The sequence below is a fragment of the Alligator mississippiensis genome, chromosome 7 (genome assembly GCF_030867095.1).
Source record: "Alligator mississippiensis isolate rAllMis1 chromosome 7, rAllMis1, whole genome shotgun sequence".
Lineage (NCBI taxonomy): Eukaryota > Metazoa > Chordata > Crocodylia > Alligatoridae > Alligator > Alligator mississippiensis.
The window spans coordinates 39052826-39067090 of record NC_081830.1 but is presented as its reverse complement, the minus strand read 5'-3'; the positions used below and the strand labels follow the sequence as shown (position 1 = coordinate 39067090).

Genomic DNA, 14265 nt, shown 5'->3' with positions numbered 1-14265 from the left:
GCCAAGTCCCGGAGGACTGGAAAAGGGCCAATGTGGTCCCCATTTTCAAAAAGGGGAGGAAGGAGGACCCGGGTAACTATAGGCCAGTCAGTCTCACCTCCATCCTTGGCAAAGTCTTTGAAAAAATTATCAAGGCTCACATTTGCGAGAGCCCGGCAGGGCAAATTATGCTGAGGGGAAACCAGCACGGGTTCGTAGCAGGCAGATCATGCCTGACTAATCTAGTTTCTTTTTATGACCAGGTTACAAAACACCTGGACGCAGGAGTAGGGGTGGATGTTGTATACTTAGACTTCAGGAAGGCCTTCGATACGGTATCCCACCCCATACTGGTGAACAAGTTAAGAGGCTGTGACTTGGATGACTACACAGTCCGGTGGGTGGCGAATTGGCTAGAGGGTTGTACCCAGAGAGTGGTAGTGGATGGGTCGGTTTCGACCTGGAAGGGTGTGGGCAGTGGGGTCCCGCAGGGCTCGGTCCTTGGACCGATACTCTTCAATGTCTTCATCAGCAACTTGGACGAGGGAGTGAAGTGTACTCTGTCCAAGTTTGCGGATGACACAAAACTGTGGGGAGAAGCGGACATGCCGGAGGGCAGGGAACAGCTACAAGCAGACCTGGACAGGCTGGACAAATGGGCAGAAAACAACAGAATGCAATTCAACAAGGAGAAGTGCAAAGTGCTGCACCTAGGGAGGAAAAATGTGCAGCATACCTACTGCCTAGGAAATGACCTGCTTGGTGGCATGGAAGCAGAAAGGGATCTTGGAGTCCTAGTGGACTCCAAGATGAACATGAGTGGGCAGTGTGAAGAAGCCATCAGAAAAGCTAATGGCACTTTATCGTGCATCAGCAGATGCATGACGAATAGATTCAAGGAGGTGATACTTTCCCTCTATCGGGGGCTGGTCAGACAGCAGTTGGAGTACTGCGTGCAATTCTGGGCGCCGCAATTCAAGAGGGATGCGGATAACCTGGAGAGGGTCCAGAGAAGGGCCACTTGTATGGTTAAGGGCTTGCAGGCCAAGCCCTACGAGGAGAGACTAGAGAACCTGGACCTTTTTAGCCTCCGCAAAAGAAGGCTGAGAGGCGACCTTGTGGCTGCCTATAAATTCATCACGGGGGCACAGAAGGGAATTGGTGAGGTTTTATTCACCAAGGCGCCCCCAGGGGTTACAAGAAATAATGGCCACAAGCTAGCAGAGAGCAAATTTAGACTAGACATTAGGAAGAACTTCTTCACAGTTCGAGTGGCCAAGGTCTGGAATGGGCTCCCAAGGGAGGTGGTGCTCTCCCCTACCCTGGGGGTCTTCAAGAGGAGGTTAGATAGGCATCTAGCTGGGGTCATCTAAACCCAGCACTCTTTCCTGCCTATGCAGGGGGTCGGACTCGATGATCTATTGAGGTCCCTTCCGACCCTAACATCTATGAATCTATGAGTTGAACAAATGTGAACAAGCAAAATACAACTCCGCATTGCAACATTTAGCCCTAAGCAGTACAGCTTCTTGGAGGCTGGAGATATTTTCTGAAAGAGCACTAAGTCTTTAGCAGATCAGAAGTTCAAGGAAGGTAAAGAGTGAAAACACATGGAACCTCTGACATACAGTAATAACTGCCTCTACTTACAGCACTAGATGTGAGGTCTCATATTTTGAACAAAGCTTGTTAGCTTTGATTTTGAAAAGAGTGAAAAGTTCTCAGTGCACTTTTAAAACGGAATCAAAAGCTCTAAATTTTGGAGGGAACTGAGCTGGGAAGATGCGGAGGGGGAAACAGAGTGTTCACAAAGGGAACTGAGAGAAAATTGTAGGGCTCTGAGGAATCCAAAGCACTGACTAGTGATGTGGCAGGCCAAACAGTAACAGAAACTTCCCAACCTTTTGATTTGCAAGTATTTTTTATAGCTCAGTGCGAACCACAGTCCAACCTCTATACAAACCTCAAAAGACAGAAAACAGAAACACACAGAGAGGCCAGACATTACTCTAAAGTCCTCCTGGAACAACTATGACCCAGGGAGAGTATACATCACCATCTGCCTGCCTCCCAAGAGCTACACTATTTCTACTGCATACTTGGTTCTATGGGAAGGCAGAGGCCTGATGCTGATCTGGTGCCAGAGTCATGGAAGTAATTCCTTCTGCGCTACTGTGCTTGGATGCAGAAAATTGTGTAAGGCATTTATAATTCCCTTCTCTCTTTACAAAACACCCACTGACAAAGATGAAAGATGTCCTCCACTTGCCATATATTCACTGGCAGCCACCTGTCTTGGGAACCCATGGAGATTGCACCTTTGGTGGGTTACTGGCTACCACCACAGCTTCCTGTGTGGCTGAGGAGTCTGATGCATGACAAGCAGACCCCCTGGTAAGTTGCACATACAAACATGGTTGAGCTTGTGTCAGCCTGCCGAGTACCGTTTTGTCTTGCCTGCCTCTGACACCTTTTCTCTATCTTATCATTGACACTCTCCATCTCAAAGCAATATAGCCCCTGCTTCATGGTGGCTTGTTTTCCATTTGCAGTGGTCCCAAATGATTGATTCCCAGCATTGGCCATCAATTCGCAGCTCACAAAGGTTTTTCTTGCAGACATCAACAAAACAGAGTTTGGGTCTTCCAAGTTGATGTTTGCCAATGGCCAGCTCACTGTAGAGTACATCTGTGGGGATTTGGCCTTTGCTCAACTCACATGTCCTAATCAATGGAGGTGTCTCTGTCTCAGGAGCACAAACATACTGGGCATCTGGGCCCATTCCAGAACAGCAAAGTTGGAGATTTTGTCATGCCATGTTATGCCCAGGATACAGCAGACACAACTATTCAGTTTTCTTTGTACCTTGGCCTAAGGAGACCATGTCTCACTGCTGTACAATAGAGAGCTAAGTATGCAAGCACTGTAAATGGACACACCTTTGTCGACAGAGTGAGTGCTCTGTTTTTCCAAACCCTCTTCTGAAGTTTAACCATGGCACTGCTTGCCTTCCCAATGTGAGCATTAATTGTGACTTCCAAGCCACGGTTTTGCAAGATGGTGGAGCCCAAGTAAGTGAAATTTTCAACCACTTCCAGGCTTTCATTATTTATTCTAACTTCAGGAGGGTGGTCAAGTTCTTGACCCATTACTACTGTCTTATTTAGGCTAATGGTCAGATCAAAATCATCACAAGCAGAAGAAAAGTGACCCATGAGACTTTGCAGTCTTGCCTCTGAATGCTTAACATTTGCTGTGCCATCAGCAAAGAGCATTTCACGGACAAGAACTTCTCAGGTTTTCGTTTTGAGACGAGTGAGGTCAAAGAGTTTCCCACTGGATCTGGTCTGAAGGTATAACTCCTTCTGAACAGCCACTGAATGCAGATGAATCCCAAAAAGCGTCAGAGCTAGGACACAGCCCTGTTTGACACCACTCTTGATTTCAAATTCTTCTGAACATGACCCATCAAACTTTACCATTCCATACATGGTGGACTTGATGCTCAGAGGCTTAGGAAGGCAGCCAATCTTCTTCAGGATTCAGAACAAACTATCTCTGCTGACAAGATCAAAAGCTTTGGTGAGATCAACAAATACTATGTACAGAGATTTTCTTTGTTCACGGCACTTTTCTTGTAGCTATCTCAAAAAGAATATCATATCTGTTGTGGATCTACTGGATCTGAAACCACATTGAAACTCAGGGTAGACTCAGTCTGCAAGGGTCTGCAGTCTTAGCAGGATGACTTTGGTGAACAGCTTCCCAATGAAACAAAGTAAGGATATACCATGATAGTTATCGCAGTTATTCATATCATCTTTTTTTTTTGTACAGTGTGACCATGCTTGCATCCTTCATATCTTGAGGAAATTCACCTTCACTCCAACACATACATATTAATTCATGCAAATGGAGGAGATAGATGGATTTCCCACACTTAATAACTTCAGCCGGTATGCAATCACAGCTGGGGCTTTACCACAAGCAAGCTGATCAATGGCTTTTTCTACTTAGTCTATGGTAGGTTTGTGGTCAAGTGCGTTGAGAGTGGAGTTATGGACCACATTTTCATGAGAGCAGAGTCCTGAGTAATGTTCAACCCATCAATTCAACCCATCTGCTTATTGAAGTCATTGATGGCTTCACCTGTGGAGGATTTTAAAGGAGCAGTCTTTCTCAGAACCGGTCTGAGAGTTTTCCCGATGCCCCCATACATTGCATGCATGTCTCTTCGGTCACATCTCACTGTATGTCTGACCTTTTGGTGGATCTCTTGAAGTGCCTGCAAGTTGGTGTGGCTAGGGTCACGCTTACATTTAAGAAGAGCTGACCAGTTCTATGAGTAGGATCATTTCAGATGAGTTCTCATCGAACCAGTCATTTGAGCTGTGATGCAAGGTACCACAAGAGTCCAATGCAGTTTGACAGATGGCTCCTTTGAGCTGAACCCATTTCTTCTCAGCAGTATTACATGGCTTAAGAAATGATAGAACCCTGGAGAGAGTTTTGATGAATTGAGATGATGTCTTTAGCTTTCAGTCTCATGACATTTATATGTAGTAAGTAGACTTTCTTGCTCTTGTACAAGCTCACTACAGTTTTACCTGTACAAACTCACTAGAGCTTTACCTGCAAAATTAATCTGATTTTACAGATGAGGAAACAGATAGATACCTGTGTGTTCTCAAAGCCACAGAGAGAATAAGTGTTGACACTGAAATTACAATGCAGGTGTTTTTGATTCTCTGTCCCATAAAGAAACCGTGAAACTATTCTGTATGGTAAGAAAAGAAACAGCCATCCAAAGCTGATTTTCAGAATGGTGCTGGTATTCACAGATGTAGCTGGGCCTCTTCTTAGCCTCTGAGGACAGGCCTAGAAGACACTTTCTCTCCTAAAATATCTCTAGAATTTAACCAGATTCCAAGGTTTATGCCACAACTAGATGCAACTGAGAAGAGGTACAACAGGACAGACTAACATCTATTGCCAACAGCCTCAGTTTAAAGCATGCAGAGTTCTGTGAGTTTATGAAACCTATCCCCGTCTTCCTATATTTTATACGGTGCTTTTAATTACGTGCAAATTTGGAAACCATAAAATTAACTCCATTTTCCAAGTTGCTCAAAAGCATATTAAAACAATCTGGCATTGAACCTTGTAGGATCCCTTCTTGGTCTGCCTCTCCCCAGTTTGTAATTTCATCACAACATAGGTATATAGTTACAGAAGGCCTGAAAAGGCTACCATGGTCATTCAGTCTGACCTCCTGTGTAACATAGACTACCAAATGTAATCTGTAGTTCATTCAACAGAGGAAATTTGTCTGTCTTACTACATAAAATAACACTAAGCACCAAATAAAGTTCTTGTGGCTTTAAAGGGCTGAATAAGGGCATCTCTTACAGCATAAATCTAGCACCACAATACAGTAACTCACAATATTTCATGTGCACAGGGGGCCAAGTTACAATTGTTGCAGGAAACACATTGTCGCGGGGCACCTCACTGCCCCGCTCCTAGAGAGGGGAAACCTGCCAGAGGAAAAGCTCTGGCAGTGCGTAAGGAGCCCTAGCAGCGATTAGGGAGTACAGCTGTGGGTTGCCGGGGGAAATAATGAGAGTCAGCTGCCTGTAGGAGGCAGGGCCTGGCCTTTATAAAGCCGGGGGCTGAAGCCAGGCTGGCAGTTCTCTGCCAGCAGCCAGAGCTGAGATGCAAGAACTGCTCGAGCAGAGTAAAGGATGGCGGCTCTGGGAGACTGGAGCAATGTTGTTATAGCCAGGCGGCCTTAAGTTAAATTGTAGCCAGGAGGCTTGTGGTTTTGTTGTTGTCGTTTATTATACCGGTGGCTAGGGTGAGACTATAAGGGGTTGGAGGAGGCCTCATAGGGACCCCCAGAGGGGTGGGGGCCCCAGCGCCAGAGCAGGCGCAGCATACTCAGGGGGAACCCCCAGTGGTATGGGGACCCCGGCGCCAGTAAGGGCGCATTATCCTTAAAGGGGCCTCACAGCGGAGTGTGAGGACCCCGGCGCCCAGCGTGGGCACAGTGACCAGAGAGGGGGCAGTATTATTAGGAAGCCCAGCATGGGCACAGCAGCCCCAGAGAGGGGGCAGTATTATTAGGAAGCCCAGCATGGGCACAGCAGCCCCAGAGAGGGGCAGTATTATTAGGAAGCCCCAGGGCGGGCACGGCGAACCCTGAGGAAGGCCTAGTGCTGCAATAAACCCCGGAGAAGGGCGGTGTACTGCAGTGAACCCTGAGAGAGAGGGGGTAGTAGTGCGGTGAGCCCGGGAGAGCAGGGGTAGCAGTGCGGTTGGGCCTGAGAGACGAGTGGCTTGTCGAGAAGTCCCCAGAGGAGGCGCAGAAGTCCCCAGGAAAGGGGGCGACATTGCAGGAAAGGCCCCAGAGAGGGGCGACATTACAGGGAGGCCCCGAGTGGGCTCAGAGAGCCCAAGAGAGGGCAGCACAACAGAGGAGGCCCGAGAGACGGGCAGTGTATGTATAGAGTGACAATCCAATGTCTATCCCATCTGCGAGGCTTGGGGCGTGGTATTAGGGGTTGGTAGGAGCCACGCGTAGCCCATAAGGCTAGGGTGCCTGGGAAGCACCCATCATACAGGGAGACCCCCAGTGGGTCTGGGAAAACACGGGGACAGAGGTCCCAGCTAACCGTGCCCAAGGAGACGTGAGGCAGCCTCCCAACTTAACCTAACATCAAAGACGTGGCGGGTGAGAATCTAAGGGTGCCCTTGGGCCGACTTGGCATGGAGAGGGGGCCTTAAGGAGATCATGGCCCTCCTGGAGGCCGCCGCCATGACAGACATGTTTATAAACATACATTTATATTTCCTGACTTTTCTACATGCAACTTCTTAGCCACAATACTGCACTCATCATATTCTTGCATTAAACACCATATTCTTGCAATAAAACAGTGATCCAGTTTTACATATCACTATGTGGACACCCCTAAAACTAACAGCGGGTAATAATGGAATCTCTCTGCTGTTAACTAAACCACCTGTTGACTGGCACTGACTTCCATCACCTTCTTGTGGCTTGGTTAATACAATAGCTGCTCTTTGAATAACGGTTAAAGTGCACTTTACCCAGTGAGAGGACCACAAACAGCTGAAACATCTTTAGGAATACCCAGTCTTAGGAATAAGGGGGTGGGAGGAGGGAAGTCATACAGGGAGGATGGTAAGCGAAGCAATAAATTCTACCGTGAAGCTGTTGTTGACATTCTTAGTGCTTGATTCTGCCACGCTAGCATCTGTCAGGTCCACCTCATCAAATATAATTGACTGGAAAAAACATAAAATATAAAACACTGGGTCAGGTGAGTAAGACACATAGCCACTGAGAGTTGCATCCAAATGCCAGCCTTTAGCTTTCCCTTCTAGAAAATACCGCATGGTCTACTTCACTAGATGACTTTTTTTTTTTTTTGTAGGTTTAGTGTTTGTGAAAGCAGCCAGACCAAAGGCCCTGAAGACTGGCCTTTCTTATCAAGAGATTTCATAACATGGATGACAGGTCAGATCCATTAGGGCAAATGCTAGGCTGCCCAAATCCTTTTATTCATTCATGTCCTCTCCTTTGTTTCATTTTTAATAAAGGCAGAATCCTGTCTTTAGGACAAAGAGTTCAGTAAAGGATGTAGAGGAAGGTATGATCCCCAGCATCACTGGTGGATTCCTGTGTGACTGTCATGTTTTAAGCACAAAAGAACAAGGGATTTCAAACTGAGGCACAGGAAACAGAGTTTTCAACTGTGACAAAACTTAGAGACAGACACTTCCAGGTGCAGCTGCTCTATCTTACACTGAGGACTCACTACTTGTATAGATCCACATGCCTCCATCATTCTATCCCATCTTGCTACCTCCTACAAACTGCATCTCACCTTTGCAGTTTTTGCATAGTAGAGTGTCCGTCCCCGCAGTTTGAAGTATCGCCTCTTCCAGCGCTGGAACGAGCTGGTCTGTTTCATTAGCATCCCCTCTTTTATAACAGTCTAGGAACCAAGAGAAAAAACACAAGGTGAAACTTTTTTGCCCCTTTCACAACACACATACCGCAAGAGGATGCGAAAGAGGAAAGCTCAGTTTGATAATAATATTCCTAGTGCCCCCTCCTGGAAATACATTACACATGCATTTATTTAAGCAGGTCTTTTATCAACAGCTGATTGTGAGAGAAAACATTGTTCATCTGGGGATGCAATTCTAGCCCTGTCTGTTGATAGTCAAATTTTGACAGAAGCACAGATCCAAGGTCTATTCTGGTGATCGTCTCAAGGTTTCACTGTGATACAGAATGTGGAATAGTCACAATCCCTGAGATCAAACCCCAGCTGAAGCTCTGATTTCAGCAGAGTTTGACTATATACATATATGCCACAAGCCCCATCCAATCCTGTTCTGTTAAGCTATCAGCGTTCGACTAGCACAAGAGGCAACCTAAAGGCCTACAGGAGAGGGAAACAAGAGCAAGGCAGGAACAGTCTCCAGCTTCAGTGTTTGGTATTTTTCAGATATTCTTGGCCTTGCTGCAGCACTCTTTGGCTGGCTGCCGTTTCCCAGGGCTGAAGTGCCAAAACTGTCTCTGCACATAGCCCTCAGGTTTTTTTCACCACTCCATAGCTAGACTGACACAGAAGCACAGAAACACCACCCATTCACTCACATATTTTGCATATGTAGAGTACACAGACATATTTAGTCCACATTTGTTTCATCTCACTTCATCAGACACATTCATTTCCCCAACTGAGGGCAGACACCGGATACCAAAAGCTAAACTAAAATAAGCTCAATGTTGTGTCTTAAAAATACAGAAAAATCAGAGTTAAGTTTTCAGCCTGAACTCACTGATTGTGCAAGGTCAATGCCCGTGTCCCAAAATGGCAGGCAGACACGGTTTCTCAATGCCCCAGGGTACCCTCTCCCCTCGCTAAAAGAAATATAACCTGCAGTAAGTCACCCACCAGCGACAGAGTCCAGTCCATTAACATACTGTTAAGACACAAAGAACAAATGCTCTGATAATCCTATGACAGGCTAGAAAAAAGATGGATTTAATACACCAGAGCTCTCTATGCAAGACACAGATTCAAAATGGAATACAGTCAACTAATAGCTAACAATTAAGAAATAAGCCCATAATCCTTTCTGCACATCCACTAATCAGCTGCTGTATTCATGTCAAGCCTAGCAGAATGCTATTGGGAATATGCCCCTTATTGATCCATAGCTTTCATATTTCTCTACCAATCCTTTCAAGGATCCTGAAACTGCTTTTTACAGCGCTGCATGCGCAGTGTTAATTTGTTCTGTTCGTCCTCATTTTACAAAACAGCTAAAGACTGTAATACTTTCCACATGCTGGCTTTTGCCAAGTTCGAAGTCAAAGTTTCCTCAAAAACTGCTTGGAAAGCAAGTGCTGAGTACAGTATAAGAAGAAACATCCATGTGACCCAGTACATGTTTCACTATCACTAGGTCAAGCTAACCCCAAACCAGACAGAGACCCACAATTGCAATCCTAACACTCTTTATGAAAGCTCAATGGGAAAAGAGTAGGTTCCCGAATATTGCTTCATCAAACTTGTAGTGAAAGAAGAGGGGATGGAGGCAAACCTCTCTGGGCTGCTGGGCTGGAGGGAAAGAGAAAAGTGATAGCTTGCTAGTGAGCTCACTAATACCTCCAGACAACAACAGAGAAGACAGAAGATGGGTCTGCTATCACTAAGTCCTTGTAAACTGCCACCTCCAACTAGGCCACTCCAGTCCTTCCAGGTGCATCAGCTGGATCCACTGAGATAGATAAGCATAACTATGCTCTACCAGAAGTCCACTCTCAACTACCCCCACACCAACAGAGTCAAGCCTGTACTCTCCAGTACTCCTCCTCAGCAAGCAGGGCCTGACCAACACCTCTCTTCCGTACCACCTTGCTGGTTGAAACAGCAGGCGACTCCTTGCCAGGGCCAGCTTTCACGGTCTCATGTCATAGTGCTTTCAGGAACACAAAAAGCAACTGCAAATTGTAAGATTAAAGCCAGAGCCCTAACGGATGACGAGTCTACTTCCCTCCCAGCTCCCCACATCCTTAAAAGGGAGCTTTAAAAGGCACTCTGGAAATCTATTTTTCCTATGTCCCAGTAGGGGCATAAGCACAAGATCAGAAGATCAGGATAATTAGAAACCTCATGGCAGTTGAGGAGCCCTGTTCCTCCTCATCAGCTCAGCACAGTGCAGAAATACACAGAAATATGACCCACACCCTGCCGTGCAGCAAGCCTGTGATCAACTGGTGATGGTGGTCTGAAGCTGGAAGCTGGAATGTCTGCAATCAGTCTGCAGCATCTCCACCTTGCACAATTAGCAGCCAGAGCAAGGTGAAGGCAGTCACTTGGGAGATCTGTATGCAATATCTTGTTCTGTCTCACACTCCCTAGACAAGTCACTTAGTCCCTCTGGGCCTCAGTTTTATCTGCAAAACAGGGATAATAAATGCTTCCTTACTTTTCAGGGGCATTGCGGAGATATATACATGTAAGATAAGGGGCTCAGACATGGAGATCATAATGCACCAAAGCTAGAAATTGAGGTGGTCATTTGACTGACTTTGCAAGAAATCCCCTACTGTCCATCATGGCCAGAAGGACAGTGGTTAGGAGAATAGGCACCAAGCGAGGAGGAAAAATCCATGAGATTCTGACAGAAACCAAGAGGGGAAAAAACTGGACACTAAACAATGCCACACACTGACTTTGACATCTGGGAGAGAATGGGCCCCTGGATGCAGAGCCCCCAAATAACACTGCTTGCTCTCAAGCAAGGGGCCTAATTGAAGAATGCCAGAGCAGACCAAAACACCCAAGAAGGTTATTTCAAGGCTCTCTTCTGTTCCAAGAAATATTTGCTCTGGGGTCAGCTGAGCCCTACTCTCCCCAGGCACAGGCAGCAGTTCTGGTTGGCTCAAACCCTTCCCCAGCCCGCCATAACAGCGCAAGCGACTTTGTCACAGAATGGCACCTCTGCTTTTTCTCACAGCTCCTGCCATTTGGGTCAGCTCACTCCTGTTGCTTTTGGTATCGCTTTTCCCAGTCAGCTCAGGGTGCTCCCTCAGTTCTGCAGGGTCACTCACCTCTGCAGGAGACGTGCCTTCCTCCATCTCTTCCTTAATATAAAGCTGCTTTGAAAAAAAAAAGGAAACAACCCGACACGCTGGTCACCTCACCCCTCCCGGAAGGAGCAGTTTATGTCACTTGCCAGTGACTATCTATAGAAAACCTCACCGCTACATAACTGAAACATGAAAGGCCCTGTGCAGCTCTCATACTCTCTCACACACACCCTGCCCAGAAAGAATGAGCCTCTGGTTTCGAGCAGCCCATCTCTGCACGAGAGCTGCTGTTCTATTTATAGGACAGTATGAAGCTCAGTCAAGAGTCTAGTGGGTTTGGGCGGAAAGGACTGGAGATAAGATCAAGATGACTTTATAGAACTCTTCTGACATCGCTGCTTTTCTTCTCCTCCTTTTTTATTTTACAACCAATGGACCTGGGGGAGCATCTATTCACCAAGGGGGAGGGCAAAAAATAATGGGCACAAAGTGATCAAAGATCGCTTCAGGCGCAACATAAGGAAAAACTTCTTTACAAGTTGAGTGCTGAGGGTTTGGAACAGGCTCCCCCTAGAGGTGGTACAGTCACCCACCCTGGTGATTTACAAGAGGCATCTTGACAGCCATCTTGCTGGGGTTGTTTGATCCCAGCAGTCTTTCCTGCCCAAGTGCAGGGGGACTGGACCTGATGATCTGTAAGGTTCCTTCCACCCCTAACAACTATGAAACTATGACTCTTCCCCCTCTTCACTGACAGGAGAATGCCAGTAAGTGCAGCTTACTGGGAACAGGGCCAGGCACGTAACTGACATCTAATGGAGAGAAAAAGGGAAATCAAAGCAACTCTTTCTTCTCCCCCCAAACTTTTCTAAAGACTGACCAGCCTACTGGTCATTCAGTCGTGACTGACAACCATTGCTTCAGAGTAAAGCAAAAGCTCCTTTTTTATGGATAAAAAGGACTCTAGTCCCATTCCATTTGTTATGAGGATTCCTTCCTGGCCACTGTGGCAATCAACTGATGCCCTGAAACAACAGGAGCGTTGATTACTTGAATCCTGTTGAGAATAACTACAAATGTTATTGTTGGTCCTAAAATGATCAAGGCTCTGTTTTCAATCCAGCTCTGTTATTTGACTCTTTGACATACTGCAGCGAGGCATTCCATTTGGCTGGCTGCACAGTGTGAAGAACAAAGTATTCCCTCAGATTTAGTTGATGGTGACTTGCTGTTACGTTCACCAGTAACCCCTTGTTATCTTATTAAGAAGCGGCATAAAAAGTCTGCTGGAACAGATTGACAGTTTAAGATAACAAGTCACAAAGCAGAAAGTATCAAATACTAGGACAAAAGATCCAATCAGACGGCCAGAAGGCAGGGTCCGAGCAGCCTTTCACCAGGTACCTTTGGATTTGGCCAGATCTGATTTCAAGGGTGAATTTCTTGCAGAAAACATCCATTTACTAGCAAACTGTTTGAAACAGAAAGGAAATAATATGTTTCTAATTTGATTAAGGAGCAGTTGCTTTGAAAAGAGAAGAGTTAAGGCAGCCAGCAAAGCTTTGTCCCCGACATCAGCAGGAAGAGTTTCAAGCACCCAGAAAAAGACTTACATTTTAGACCACAAGGATACAGTACTGAATAATGCCTCCATTTCACACTGTCCCATAAAACAACAAGAAATCAGTTAGGTTAATGACAGATATATTTTAAAACAAAGAATGGCCAGTACTATTTCATACAGCAGATTGTCAGTTGGTCCAATACAAAGCAACAGGAGGTCAGCAAGCCACACACTGTGTATCTGGATTACTTTTTGACTGATAACACTGATGCAGGCATCATTCATGAAGGGACTTTGATTCCCGAAAGCTTACAGAAAAAGACAATTTTCTTGCCATTTTCCAGTTGGTCTAATAAAAGGTATCATTTTGGAACCAAGAGTTCTAGTTTTTGTATGTCTTTTTGTCTCAGACCGTCTACCAAGAGTTGGTCTGAGACAAAATGGCTCAAACCAACGGCTACCAAGTACACCCCTGAAACATGGAAGATGCCGAATTTCAGCCGATTTTGGATTTTAAACTTCATTGCAGAACAACAATGAAATGTTTGGTTTTTTTGCCTCCCTACCTACCATCTGACACCTTCAGGGAAGGAATTTTACCTGATCAACACATCAAAGAGCTATTCAACACAGCTTACAAAGACACTCTCATGGACCCAGATGGACAGGCTTCCATCTTCAGTTCCCTTTGTGCAAAAATTAAGTTTATTTCCGACCTATGGGAACTTTTTACCATCTTGTACCATCTACACTTTTCCCAGAGCCTGACAAAGGAACTTTGATTCCCGAAAGCTTGCATAAAAGGACAATTTTCTTGCCTTTTTGCAGTTGGTCTAATAGAAGGTATCATTTTGGAACTAAGAGTTCTAGTTTTTTGTATGTCATTCATGTTAAGACAGAAGTGATCAAATCACATGCCTCTGGGTGTCCAGTGATCATAATCAGAGCCAGGAGGCATCTTTTTCTCCTCTCTATACAGAATTACTGGCCACTGCTGGGTGAAAGTTTCCTGCCCTTTCCTGAAGTCCAAGGCACTGGTTACTACTGGAGATGGGGCATTTCATGAAATAGACTAATTAGCTTAATCTGGAATTACAATTCCTGATTAGCTGGTTGAACAGTGTCAGCTATCAGACTAGCACGACTACTTTTACAAAAGTGGATTCCAAATTATGTTAAGTGTAGAAACAGGAAGAGAAGTGTGACCCATTTAAAAGCTGGGATCAAAACATACTCATAGGGGCAATTTACTCCTACTCCAAACTAAATTTTGCTTCTGTAATCTCTATTTCCAACATGTTTTGGCAGAAAATTGTGGAGCATCAGACACAGAACCAAAATCATCCAAAAATAGCCAAACCGTAACTCAAGAAAAACCCCTGTCTCCAACCCCTGACCCTAAATACCTAAGTACTTCCAGGCATCTGGATTTCTCTGTGCTTAAGTGTCCATCTTTAGACCCCCCACAAATACAGGGCAGAGATTGCGTTTAGTTCTATGTTCCATATAATGTTAAACAGGTAGTTGGTGCCAAACAGCTAATAAAGATGAGCAAGAACTGAACGCACTTGAGTAAGAGATC

General features: G+C 45.5%; 1 protein-coding gene across 5 annotated transcripts in view; it reads right to left on the bottom strand.

Annotated features, from left to right (window-relative positions):
* Positions 1-14265, bottom strand: part of DGKD (diacylglycerol kinase delta) — an 81567-nt gene that overhangs the window by 54548 nt on the left and 12754 nt on the right. For all 5 annotated transcript variants that reach the window (XR_009463431.1, XM_059730882.1, XM_014598979.3 and 2 more), the window contains exons 2-3: positions 7893-8003; positions 7210-7290 (exon numbers count right to left, since the gene is read on the bottom strand). Coding sequence is in view for 4 of the 5 variants with exons in the window: in XM_059730882.1 (XP_059586865.1) it covers positions 7210-7290; positions 7893-8003 (192 nt within the window). In the remaining variant the exon portion in view is untranslated. The remainder of the gene's footprint in view (positions 1-7209; positions 7291-7892; positions 8004-14265) is intronic.